Source organism: Dipodomys spectabilis, unplaced genomic scaffold, assembly GCF_019054845.1.
Source record: "Dipodomys spectabilis isolate Male_0828 unplaced genomic scaffold, ASM1905484v1 ptg000043l, whole genome shotgun sequence".
Taxonomy (NCBI): domain Eukaryota; kingdom Metazoa; phylum Chordata; class Mammalia; order Rodentia; family Heteromyidae; genus Dipodomys; species Dipodomys spectabilis.
Genome location: NW_024870720.1, coordinates 31,090,250 through 31,103,555, shown reverse-complemented (window position 1 = coordinate 31,103,555; position 13,306 = coordinate 31,090,250). Strand labels below are relative to the sequence as shown.

The following is a 13,306-nucleotide window of genomic DNA, read 5'->3' as shown; positions in this document are numbered from 1 at the left end:
AGAAAAATGTCATCTGGGAGCTCAGACTATCTAAGATGGCCCATGTTCCTCAAATGCCTCTCTCTCTCATCTCCTCTGCAGCCTGGCATTACCTTCCAAGAGGGATGAAAAGGTGGCTGCCAGCCAGTCCTCTTAAAGCTAAGGCTTAAGCTGTACACTGAGTATCTTCTATTTCATGTTAGTAGGCAAAGCCAATCACAAGGCCAGCCAAAATTCAAGGAAAATAGACTCCATTCATTGATGGGAATAGTCACATGTATGCCAAGAATGAAATTTACTTTATTGAGAAGCTATCTACCCTATAAGCTGACCTTCTAAAAACAAGTTATTTACTATTTGCGGTACTAAATAATGATCAAACCAAGAATTCAAAAGTGACAAATTCAAACTATAATGCCTTTATATCATATAAAAATTTAAGTGGCTAGCCCAGGTAGACAAATCCCCAAGACTTCTATCTCAAATTAACCAATAGAAAGTCAAAAATAGAGATGTGGCTCAAGTGGTAGACCGCCTGCCTTGAGCGACAAAACTATGGGACAAATTCAAGAGCCACTGCTGGCACAAAAAATTTAGATGGGTTATCTAAATAAGGTGTAAGTAGTGGGGTTATGTAGAATGGGGCACCATATTGGAACATAGGTTAAGATGAAGGCAGTGAAGGAAAAAAGCAGATGCTAGATCATGAAAATGGTTCAAATTGCCAAGAGTACATAGCCAGCTGAGATCCCTACACTTAGCCTGAGTATTAACTGAGTGTGCGAGGTGATTGAAACACATCTTTTGTCCAATCTCACTTCCTGGGGACAGAATAGAAGCATGCCAAATGTTAAGAGACTCAGGGACCTGGAGCAATACCTCACTGCACACTGGAACAGAAGCAGCAGACACATACCACATCCAAATTAATGCCACCCAAACCAGAAACAACCAATCTTGCCAAATCAAGGGGAGCAAATATGAAGCCAAAAGAGTAGCTTTCCCTCACTCTTTGAGCTCAGTGGAAGGATGTTTAAGTCCCCATTTTGTATCATAGTCTTGGGAAAGCTACCTGATTGAATGGCACAGGAATGTATAACTAGTTTCTGGACTTGTCTGTGCATCCTTGAATAATTCTCAAGAGAAAGGACCAGGCCTGTCAATCTCCACCTCTGTTACTCCTGCTGACTTTGTTCAGTTCACCAGCAGTCTTCCATTTGGGTAGGATTCCTGATGGGTCTTAACGCCACTCATCTCTACCTCCTCCAGTCCATCTTCCACAGAACTGCCAGACATATCTTTCTTTTGTTGTTGTTGTTGTTGTTGGATAGTCTCAAATTTGCCTGAGCCAGCCTGGCCCTGGATTCTCCTACCTACTGCTTCCTGCATATGGGATCATTGCCACATCTGGCTTATGATTTAGATGTAGTCAGAATCTGGAGAGCTAAAGAGGATCAGATGGATTAGAAACCAAGCAACTTTTACAAATAAACAAATCATAATGTGAAAACAGAATACATGTCCACTAGTTACCAAAATTACTCAGGAAGGCAGTTCATCTTCAGACTCTCCCTGGAGAGGGCAGGAAAATAACATTCAGTAAATCTAACTTTTCTACCCAACTAGAGAAAACAGTCACATAATCAATCCAGGTGGGGGAGGGCTAAAAGCATGGCTTGAATGGTAAAACATCTGCCTGGCAAGCACAAGGCCCTGAGTACAATTGCCAATACTGAAAAAAAAAAAGACTGAATTTTAACCCTGAAATTTACAAAGACATTTCCAAAGCCAGAGGTTGGCAGGGCTCCAATAATAAACCACAACAATAATCCATGCTTATCGTTTACTTCCCAAACCATGTTCTGATTAGGACTTGATTTCTCTCTATGAAGAGATGGCACAACCTGCCAAGCTGAACATTCTTGCCTACTTGATACCTGTTGCTCTTCACTGTAAATTGATTATCATTCAAGTTAATATACCATTTCTGAAATTTTTTTTTTTTGGGGGGGGGGGTCTGGTCATGGGGCCTGAACTCTGGGCCTGGGCACTGTCCCTCAGCTCTTCAGCTCAAGGCTAGCGCTTTACCACTTGAGCCATAGCGCCACTTCCGGCTTTTTTCTTTTTGCTTATGTGGTGCTGGGGAATCGAACCCAGGGCCTCAGGCATGCAAGGCAAGCGCTCTACCACTGAGCCACCTTCCCAGCCACAACTTCTGAAATCTTGTTGAGATGAATCCACCCCAGTGAGAAGTTAATTCTTATGACAGATTCACTTTTGGTATTTCCAAGATTAAGTCTCAAGCTTTGGTGAGAAACAATTACCTATAACACTGTTTATAACTAATCAGAAGTCACTTCTAGCCCCCCTCTAACCCTTCTCTACAGGCACTTTTATCAAAATATTCATAGATTAAACACTGAATCCAGGGCTGATTTGTAAGCTCAATGACAAAGCACTTGCCTAGCAAGCGCAACGTCCTGGGTTCAATTCCCAGTACCAAAAAAGACAAAAACAAAAAACTGAATCCAGAAATCAGTGGCTCACACCTATAACCCTTGCTACTCAGGAGGAAAAGATCCAGAAAATGGAGTTCAAACCCAGCCTGGGAAGAAAAGTCTGTAAACCCCAGTTCCCATTAATGAGCAAAAAGTCAGGCTGGAGGTGTGGCTCAAGTGATACAATACCAGCCCAGCAAGTAAGCAAGCTAAGCAAGCAAGTTAAATAAGCAAGCACAAAGCCAAGTTCAACACCCCTACCCAGCCACAAAAAAAGTTTTAAAAATACAATATAATGGAAACAAGGAGAATTTGTTTTTATTTGGAATTATAATCTACCGTCACTTCAAAAAGACCCACCTCAGGAAACATCCAATAGATGTTGACTTACCAATACAAAAGTAAGCCATCATCGTCTGATTATAATACAGAGTACACAATAAATTATATTTACATGCAATGCCTACATTATCACACACAGAGTAAAAAAAATACAGCATTTTATATACATTTAAAAAGATTTACATTTTCATATACAATTTAAAAAGTTAAAAGTTCTCTGTACAAAATCTTATGTGTACAGAGGTAAAATATCCCAATTTTCATGGCTGTATAATCACAGCAATTGGCGTAAAACTGTAACACTACAAACACTTGGGCTCTTTTCACTTCATATTCAAAGCTTGGCACCCATACAATAATACATTATTTCTGAAATGTGAATTAAAGGAAGGAAATATAACCATGCAGACATTTTCTAATGTAAGAAAAGGAGAAAAAATTTGCTACTAAATCAACAGTTATCAATTCCCTTGGTACCTAGCCCTGCTCAACTCCTGTCTACTCTTATACAGGTGCATGCAAAACTAGCAAATTATGGATTTTTAATAATGTTTAATGATAATACCATAGTCAGACAATACTTAAGCTTTAAGAATGCAGCTATCTAACAGTGCTAGCCTAACATTTATTTCTGCTTTAGCAGAACCTTTATGAAGACATTACAAAGTAAAGTTCACAGAAATGTCGATACTTTCCTTAATTTATAGAATCTGAGTCAGACAGTAGGCTGACCATTTGAAAAACAAACTGACAACACAGCATTTGACATCCAAGATACTTTGCAGTCTCTGTTCTGAGGATTCTGGGAAAGGAAATCTAGGACAAACCACTCAAAGATTATCTACTGTCCCTGAAAGGAAGCACCTGCAAGCTTCCAATCTGTTAACTAGACATCTGATGGCTTTATAAAAAGTTCAAGGTAAGCTACACTATTCATCTTTAAAAATCTTGAAAAGTAATAAAGGTATCAGCACCTTCCCTCCTCCCCAAAGTAGCTAAAGATCTCAACAAGAAAAATAAAGTGCCAATGTCTAAAGTATTGTTAATTGTTTAAGAGGCACTAACCCATTTGATGGCTTAGGATTAAATATGAAAATAGGCCAGATCTGATCTGAATAATAAATAGAAGGTAGGTATTCCAGTCTTAAGTAATCCCTGCCTAGATGGGGGCTGAACCAGAAAACTACCTACTCCCCCATTTATTGCTTTGAAACCGGTACACATACTTTCGATTCTAACACACAACAAGCAGAGTTCTAAGACGGAAAGCACAAGGTCTGCGCCACTTTGAAGTCAAAAAAGAAGGTGCACTCTTGATCACAGGGTGGAGAGCTGCTGAGACTCTCTTCTCCACAACTCATGTCTTCACAAGAGTCCTCACTGAAAAGAAAGAAACAAAAACAGGTGTCATGGCTTAAAATGCACAAATGCTTATAAGCAAAATAAAATAGCTGCTGTTAATCTACATGGGTATCTCTAGTGTTAGGACTTTGTATTCAATAGTTAATCTTTATTTTAGAGAGCCAAATTTAACTTCTAAGGAGTTCCTAAAGTCAATTATAATCTCATTAGAAAATAGTGACTTCTTAAAAGAGGTTTACTCAAGTTACTTTTTGCCAAATAATCATGTACCAATTCATAACTTAGTTTTATAGTTTATTTAAACTTGTTTTAATAGTTTAATAATTCTAGCAATAACTAACTGCAATCCAAAATGCAAACTAGAAACCACCTATCTCCCATCCCATGATCTGATGTCTTTTTTTATATCAATAATTGCGTCACTGATTGCTCAAATACTAAAGCAAGAAAATAACAAGCTATGAAGCTGGAACTTATGATCTTCCCTCCATAGAATAAAATGTAAAATGTAAAAGTAACTGATTTTACAAAAATAAACTCCGAACCAATGACATCTGACAAAATTGTTGGAACACCTGTGGAAGGCAATGGTAGCCTTAGTTTTCATCAACTAACTCCCCATCGGTCCCCTGCCCATAGAGACATTAACGTTATATTAATACTAACAGCAAAAGGCCTAGAATGCCATTCTGTTGTTGTTTTACTTTGGATTTGTTGGAGGTAATGGGCTTTAAACTCGGGGCATATATTTGATAAACCAGTATTCTTCTGCTTGAACCACAGCTTCCAACCTTTTTGCTCCAGTTGTTTCTGAGACAGATCCTTGCTTTTTGCTGGACAGATGGACTGTGATTCTACTTTATGAATGATAGATATATACCACCACAGCCAGTTCTTTTCTTTTGGGATGGCACCTTGTGAACATTTTGCCCATGTAACTGTATCACCACATCATAGTAACTATTAGCTAAGATGGGGTCTTGAAAACTTTTTTCTTGGGGTGACCTCAAACTACCATCTTTTTTTTTTTTTGGTCAATTGTGGGGGCTTGAACTCAGGGCCTGGACACTGTCCCTGAGCCTCTTTGTGCTCAAGGCGAGCACTCTAACACTTGAGCCACAGTGCCACTTTTGGTTTTTGAGTGGTTAATTGGAGATAAGAGTCTCATGGGGCCTTTTCTGACTAGGCTAGCTTCAAATCAAGATCCTTAGATCTCACCTTCTTGAGTAGCTAGGATTACAGGTGTGAGCCACCAGCATCTAGCAATCTCAATCTTTTAAGTAGCTAAGCTCATAGGTGAGAGTCACCAGCACCTGGCACTTGGCTGTTTTGTTGTTGTTTTTAAAATACTTGAATTGTATTTCAAAGAGTTAAGGTGAATGAGGTAAGAAATATAGGAATTTTAAAAGTGAGGTATATAAATCACTATTTTAAATAAAACTATTGCTGATGACAGTACAGTAGGATATTTCTCTGATGCCTTATTTTCTAGTATTACACTATTAACATATGGAGTCTGCAGAAGTCTAATAAGCCAGGATACTTGCTTACCTTTCACTTTCATCCAAGCAGCCTCCCTCTGGGATTGTTGGCAGCTCGGGAACGCTGTAGTAGCTGTTATGAAGGTTCTGCGCCGTACGCCTTGAAACAATCCAAACCAACTTCTTAAGATCTGGTTTGCAACATTCAGGAGAAGAATATTCTGCGAGGCATTTGGAAACTAACTCCCTCCAGTAAAAGAACTCGGTGTCATTAATCTAAAAAAACAAAACAAAACAAGAAGTTACAGAAGTTACAAGTTTTCCAAATCTTGCCACACCTTGTAATCACCAGGTAATATATAAAAATGCTGGTAACTGCTCTCACACCCAGACAGTTTTTTCTAAGTCCCCAAAGTGGCTGGAATGAGCAGCCAAAACTAAATGTAATTTACACAGGATCACACACAAAGGTTTGCTGACTCTAAGAAAACACATTGGCCTAAAAATACCAAGTCTGTTAAAGCAACTACTAATACATTCTTTAACAATCAACACCTCATAGGAATTCAACATTCCTTTTGTTACAGGCTTCTGTACAAAGGACTGTTTGGTGTGCTAATAATACATAGTTATATTATGACACTGTTTACAAAGGGAAGAAGTCAGCAATCTGAAAGGAGTTTCCCCAAAAAGACTTAGTTCCTCCAGTCCTGGGAGAATGCTTCAATTTGTCTGACAGAAACTTACCCTGATGATGCTTCTCTAAATTACTATCACTGTAAAGTGTAGATGAAAAGAACACTGTGACTGAAACGAAAACCTAATGTCCCAAACAAAATGTTTCATACCATATAGACCTCCACAAGCAAAGACTTTGTTTTTTTGAGACAGTGTCTTATTAGTACAAGCTGGCCTCAAATTCATAATGTAGTCCAGGCTGGTACTGAACTCTTGATCCTCCTGCTTCTCTGCTTCCAAAGTGCTGGGATTAAAGACCTATGCTACCACAGATATTTCCTATCACCTAGACCTCCATTTCCCCCACCTCTATAAGCTGGTTTCTACCACTCTTTTCTCCCCACTCTACTGGTATCACTTCTGAGCTGTCAGTGACCTCTTTCAGTTTTCACTATACTAGCACTCATGTAAGAGAATGGGTGCACTGTCCAAAAAGAAAGAAGTCTTTACCAGACTTATGTAACTGTAACCCCGCTGTTTATCACCTTTATAGTAACAATTTAAAAAAAAATCAGCACTCTTGGCCACCTTTCTTTAAAACCTCTTTTCAACCCAACAGTACATATCTTCCTTCACTTGGTTCCTAAGCAGGGGAAAGCCAACCATGAAAACCCCAGAGCTTCAACTGACCTCTAAGCAAACGGTACACAAGTTCTTTATGGTTTCAACTACCCCTTCCTTCTTCATGAGAAACTCCAAATCTCAACGGTGGCTGAGATTTTACCAAGTCGAATGCAGTTTATCTTTTGAGTTGGAAAGGCAACTAACTACCTGAGTATATAAGACCCTAAAATCACACTTCTCTCACAACATATTAACTTTTCCTAAGTTTCTTTTATTTATTTATTTATTTATTTTTGGGTCTAGTCGTGGGGCCTGAACTCTGGGCCTGGGCGCTGTCCCTCAGCTCTTCAGCTCCAGGCTAGCGCTCTACCACTTGAGCCACAGCGCCACTTCCGGCTTTTTTCTTTTTGCTTATGTGGTGCTGAGGAATCGAACCCAGGGCCTCAAGCATGCAAAGCAAGCACTCTACCACTGAGCCACCTTCCCAGCGCTCCTAAGTTTCTTTTAATGATGACAGAATTATCTCCATCATTGGGGCCAAATCTTTATTACTTATGATTCCTCAGCTCAGCTTTCAAAATTAGTTTGAATGTCCTTATTTTTCTGCTTAAAACAATCACCTAGACAGTCTATCGGCAAGCCTTCCCTGAAATTGTTTTTTAAACTGATCCAGTCCCACCAGTTTCTTAGCCATAAGAATCTGCTGTCCAAATCTTCAGTCTCAATGCCTCTGCTAACTGCCCTGATTCTTTACTAACAACCCCCTAGTACTTTTAGAGTCAATTATCTGGCACTGAGACACAATAACAGAGAGAACATACCATCTTAAATTAAGCCTCACAGTTCCCCATCTAGAATATAAGTGTATGAAAGAAAAAGTACTGTGCTTTTGCTTTGTACTTCTCTCAAACTGTAGATAACGACTGAACTGGCCTTCCTCCGAGCTAAAGAAACATACCTAATGTTTTTTAAGTCATGCTACTAATGAAGTAATCACAGCCTTACAGGTGTTAGGGATACACCATCCTACCCCAAACCCACTAGTGTTTGCATTGTCTATTTTCTAGTATGCAGTCTAGAACAATGTGCAGATGGCAGTGTAGGCAACTATGTTACCATATGACATAAGTATTACAGAAGGGACATCTGCCTGCAAAAAGAGGCTAGCAGTAGCAACATAGTTCTCTTCCAGCTAATACTATCTGAACCCTGGGAACTGTAACACTTAAGATACTAGAAAACAGTGAATATAGTAGTGTAGAAAATAAAATACAGGTAATGTTTAAGACACAAGGAAAAAAAAGGAAACCTCAGTTAAGAAATTTAAAGAAAAAATTAAGGACTGAAGATATTTACCTTGGAATGTTTTTTAACATGCAGGACAGTTTCCAGTAATTCAACGGATTTTAAAGTTTCTACTTCCAAATTGAGAAGGCACAGAGCTAATATAGATGGCTACAAAAAATAAATAATAATTTTTTTAAAAGTCAAAACAAAAGTCAAAACTGTAAGACACATGTAAACAAGACTTAGACTTACTTTTGCTTTTGAAAAGACAAGTCGGCAGTGGCAAGCTTTTAGCTGGGCTTCTAGTTTATCAAGGCTCAGTATTTCTTTCCTATGCAATGAAAAGATGGACAAAGATTCATTGAACTTTCAAACTCATTAAACTTTCAAAACTTTAAATAACTTCAAGGACTTGTCATTCACAGTCCAAGTTGCAAGTGTAGAGGGAATAAAAATAATAAAAATAAAATTTTCCAGGTATTCTAAACTTTTAGTTATAGCAGAATTCTAAGTAGTTGCATAATATTGTTAATCCCACTCACCGTTCTGAAGTATGACAAAGGACAATCGTATGGTATAAGTGCAAAAAGTTTAAGGCAGTAGTAGCTTCCAATTCATAGTGCAACTTTTCTGAAATTATTTTTTCCATCCGCTTAATGTCAGAAGCAGTGCATTTACACTGACTAATACGGATCACATCATGAACACAGGGAATATTACACTCTTCTTCCACTATTCCAGCAGCCAGCAGAAAACAACAGACACCAATGCAAGACAGATGTTTAGGTTTCACCTAAAAAAGATTGGAAGGGGTTTTATAAATCACTGTCACTCTGATTTAACAAAGTAGACACTTAAAAAAATAATTGTAATGATGCTTCTACTCTTAACCAAGCTACTTCTCTTCTGTATAGTTTCTCTTACCCACAATTATAGTCATTTTTACAGTTAGGTCTTCTTAACCTGACTTTTTAAAAGGCTACCTAAATAAGTTAAATGTAAGTGAAATATTTTTCAATGCAGGTTCAAAGTCTATATTTCTAGTGCTGAGTAATAGACTTAGTAAAATTCTAAATAGCACATTCTTCCTCAAAATAAAGCCTTCCAACATACAAAAAAATACTACTTATGAGTATGTGTGTATATATACAAAAATATACTTTCTACATTTTATCTTCTCATGCAAAACATCTGTAGGAATCATTCTATTCTTCAGTGTCAATTTACCCCAAAAGCAGCCATCAATATGTGCATTGTGGGGACATATGGACAGGCTGCCATGGGCAGATGGCTGTCCTTTACAGTGCCCTGAAAACTGACCCAGCAGCTGACAAGGATCCTACGGACAGAAGAATTACCACATTTTCTATCGGTTGTTGTTGATTTTAGTAACACTGTGGCTCTCTGCTTTAAAGACTTATGGGAAGGCAGTGGGTCACCTTTACTATACTATTTTTCCTAACCTGTCAAGCTTCAGTATTAAATCATCTCAACACCAACAAAAACACAATGATATAAAATGAAAACCTCATTTTGAGGAACATGAATGAACACACATACACACACACACACACACACACACACAGAATACCTAAGAAAACACACACAGAGAATACCTAAGAAAGGAATAGTCTTTATTTTAGCATATTTTTCAAGAGAAAAGAATTGAATAGGTACAGCAAAACCTAACAAAAGACGTCTGGTTAGCACTACGCTCACAACTTTGATTACTGTAAATGTTTATGCACAAAAGACTACTGCATTTTTTTGATAAATGTTAATTGAACTATTGTGTGCTAGGCACTGCAGTAGGCACAAGGGCATGTAGAGATTAAAAAATGAGAAGATAGACCATAAAAACCCTTAAATACCTTCATAAGAGCCAAAAATCTGTCCAAAATATTGACAGCCAGGACAAAGGTTTCAGTGCAAGATCCAAAAAAGTTGGCTAAACTCCTTAAATCTTCTACTTTGGCATTTCTCAATCTTGAACACAAGGTGTTATCATTCTGCAATGAAAACCATGAGTCAAAGTTAACTATTTTACTAGAATTAGAGAAATAATACAAAGATTCAAAAAAGGATGTAATTTTCACCATGCTATCAGCTACCTAAAGGTATACATGTCACAGAGGTAAGATGTAAATCACCACTTTTTCTAAAATATACAACCGAGCTGGAAGCATACATTTAGCTTCTTCTAGAGCACCTGTCAAGCAAGGGCAATACCGATTTAAACCCCATTACTGCCGAAATAAAATATAATAATAAAAATTAACACAGAGAGCTTTTAGTAATTCAATATGAGGTGAACTGTTGCCATATTCCAGGTTACAGCAAAAACAGCTTATTTTAGTAATTTGATTCCCTAGATAGATACAACTCCTTGTTTTATCCTTTTTAAAATAGTAAGATTCTACTATAAATATCTCATACACAGAGGCTTGAGATACAAAGTAAAGGCCAACATTTGAAGAAACATTTCAATACTTCCTATTACTTCCATTCTTGCTAAGAAACCAAAGCATAATCCTGGTACAGTATAAAATTGGAGGACTAACGGCAGGCTTTGGTCTTGATTGAAGGGCAGGGGTGGGAAGGGGGGCGGGGATGGCTGGGAGCGTCTGCTTAAGTATGTTTTCTGCAAACTTACCTCTGGGGTAGCCTCGATCAAGCTCAGCCCTTTTTCTCGAGGTTGGAATCTCTGTTCTTGTTCCAGGTAGAAGCTCAACAATCCCAGGAGCTGGACTCCTTCACCACCTGCAAGGCTCTCTGTCCCCAGATCCTTCATCTGCGGCAAAGACACCAGGAGAGGCTGAGAATAATCTGGGGGTAGACGTGAGGAGGACAGGGCCGAGAAGGCCCGGTGGTAATACCTCTGGCGGCCAGGAACTGGTGAAGGGGATCAGTCACGTTGCCCGAGCCCCGTGGGAATCCTCCCCCACCACTGAGGAGGTGTGGCTGGGGGGGGGGGAGGAGTTGGGACCGTGGTCACGTCCGCCGGCCAGCGCTGGATCGAACTGGCCGGCCGGGCTAAGGAAGGGCCTTTCACAAACAGGAAACTCCACAGGCGGCGGTGGCCCCACCGTCCACCCCACGGGCATCTGCGGGGGGGGGGGGGGGGGGAAGGAGGGGAACTTCTGCGGGGGGAGGGGAGGAGGAGAGAGAGAAAGGAGAGGTGGGGGGGGAGAGTGCGTGTGTTTGGGGGAAGCTCACTGAAGCGGGGTGAGGCTTGACACAATGGGGGTGGGGGGGAGCCTCCCGACTGAACAAAGAACCGGAGGGAGGAGACTTGGAAGCCCCGCCCCTCCCGGGAAATCCAGCTCCGGACCCCCCCCACCCCCTCCCCCCTGTGCTGGACCTGGGTCCCCAACCTTTCCCGGTCCGCTCCCAAATGGCAAGCACCCCGGGTTTAGGGGATGAGGGGCGTGGCGCACCCCAGCTGGGGTCGGGAAAGAGACAACCAGTCTGCCCCACGCCCCCAACACTCCCAGTTCAGCCACCGAGGTACCCCGGTTCCGCAGATTCGGGGAGCCTAGGGCTGTCAATCCCCAAAGCACCCACCGAGACAAAGAGCCCGGAGGAGGCGGGCCTTTCGCTCCGTCACCCCCTCCGTCCGCCTCGCCAGCGTCGGTCTGTCTCCAGCGCAGAGGCGGGGGGGGGGGGGGGGGGGGGGCGGAGGTGGGCAGCGGTCGGGACACCCGGATCGCCCCTCCCCTCCTCCACCGCCACCCGACCACAGACAAAGAAACCCGAAGCCAGTGCGGACGGCCCCCACTCACCGTGCCTGAGATGCACCCCTACCGGCCCGGCGCCTCGGTCCGGGGCGGACAGGCGAGCCGGCGGTCCGAACCCGTGTTCGGAGGTCGGGGTGTCCCCCGCCGCCTCAGCGATGCCCCGGGACGGGCATCCAACCCTTCTCCTCCAGCCCCCGCCGCCGCCCCGGCCTCACAGCCCGGGCCTCACAACTTGGGCCTCATCCCGCTCCCGGCGCGCGCACCCCGGGCGCAACTCCGGCCCCCCACCCCCCAAGCCCCTCCACGTCCGCCGGCCCCGCCGCAGCCTCCGCGCTGCCCCCAGCAAACCCCTTGTTTTCGTTTTGAGTTTGCGACGCCCCTAAAGGGGGCGGGGCACGTGACTCCCCGCGGAGGGATTCCTCGCTGCCTAACAGACCTTGAAAAAGAGTCCCTCCTCCGAGCCACCGTGTCCAGCCTCTCTTTGGGCCGCCCCAGCTCTCCTTGGCTTTACTGAGCCCGGTTTCAAGGCGCAGAATGTAATCTGTACGACTACTTTATTCCACGATTGATCCGGAGCGGAAGGAGAGAAGGGGTAGGTAGGGTGAGTGCGGAAGGAGATCCTGGTCCTGGTCGAATTGCGCCTTTTAAAGGTCCCCGATTTGTTTTGTTTTCGCTGTTTTGAAAAGTCCGCCCAAAGTAGCCGGCTCTCTGATTGGATACGCGTGGGGCCGGCAGATTGCTGGGGGGAGCAAATTTAATCTCGAAACTGGATTGGCTGGTTGATTGGGCCTGGAGCTCTGATTGGCTCTCACCGTACCCAGAGCTTCTGTCTTCCTCCGTGACCCTAGCAACTCCGCGGTCTTGATTGCCTGGGCTGGGTGAGGTGGATTAGAAGGTTTTCAGATACTTGCACTGGGTTTCTCTGCTCTTTCTCTCCTCTTTCTTCCACCTGCGCAGGAAGAATGCCACGCACTGGGTGGCACCTTCAAGTGGCAACCACTTCCTCCAAATGAACGTGTTCCACGTTCCTTTATTTGTCCCATGTCTGTTTTACAAAAGCAATCAAATTAGAACATTATCAGGGCGCAGACTGCACGTCACCAGTGAAATGCTATTGTGCCCTGTTATTTGTTTTAAAACCTCGCTGACAGAGAAAACAAACAAATCAAACAACGGACTAAGTGCACCCAGATTGGCAAAAGGCTGAGCTGTTGAAGCTGAGCGAGGACTGCACGGTTTCCGATGCCATTGTTTTTACCGATGTGCATAAGTTTTCCATTAAAAAAAAAAAGTTCAAAGGAGAGACTTTTCAATAAAA

The 13,306-nt window shown here is 42.2% G+C and overlaps 1 protein-coding gene across 1 annotated transcript; it reads right to left on the bottom strand.

Annotated features, from left to right (window-relative positions):
- Positions 1-2,770: 2,770 nt before the first annotated feature.
- Ccng2 (cyclin G2) lies at positions 2,771-12,260 on the bottom strand. Its single transcript, XM_042678280.1, has 8 exons — positions 12,034-12,260; positions 10,905-11,042; positions 10,123-10,260; positions 8,794-9,044; positions 8,504-8,582; positions 8,321-8,419; positions 5,733-5,938; positions 2,771-4,199 (listed from the first exon to the last, which is right to left on the bottom strand). The coding sequence occupies exons 2-8, from the start codon at positions 11,040-11,042 to the stop codon at positions 4,076-4,078; spliced, it is 1,035 nt and encodes a 344-aa protein (XP_042534214.1). The 5' UTR covers positions 12,034-12,260; the 3' UTR covers positions 2,771-4,075.
- Positions 12,261-13,306: the final 1,046 nt, after the last annotated feature.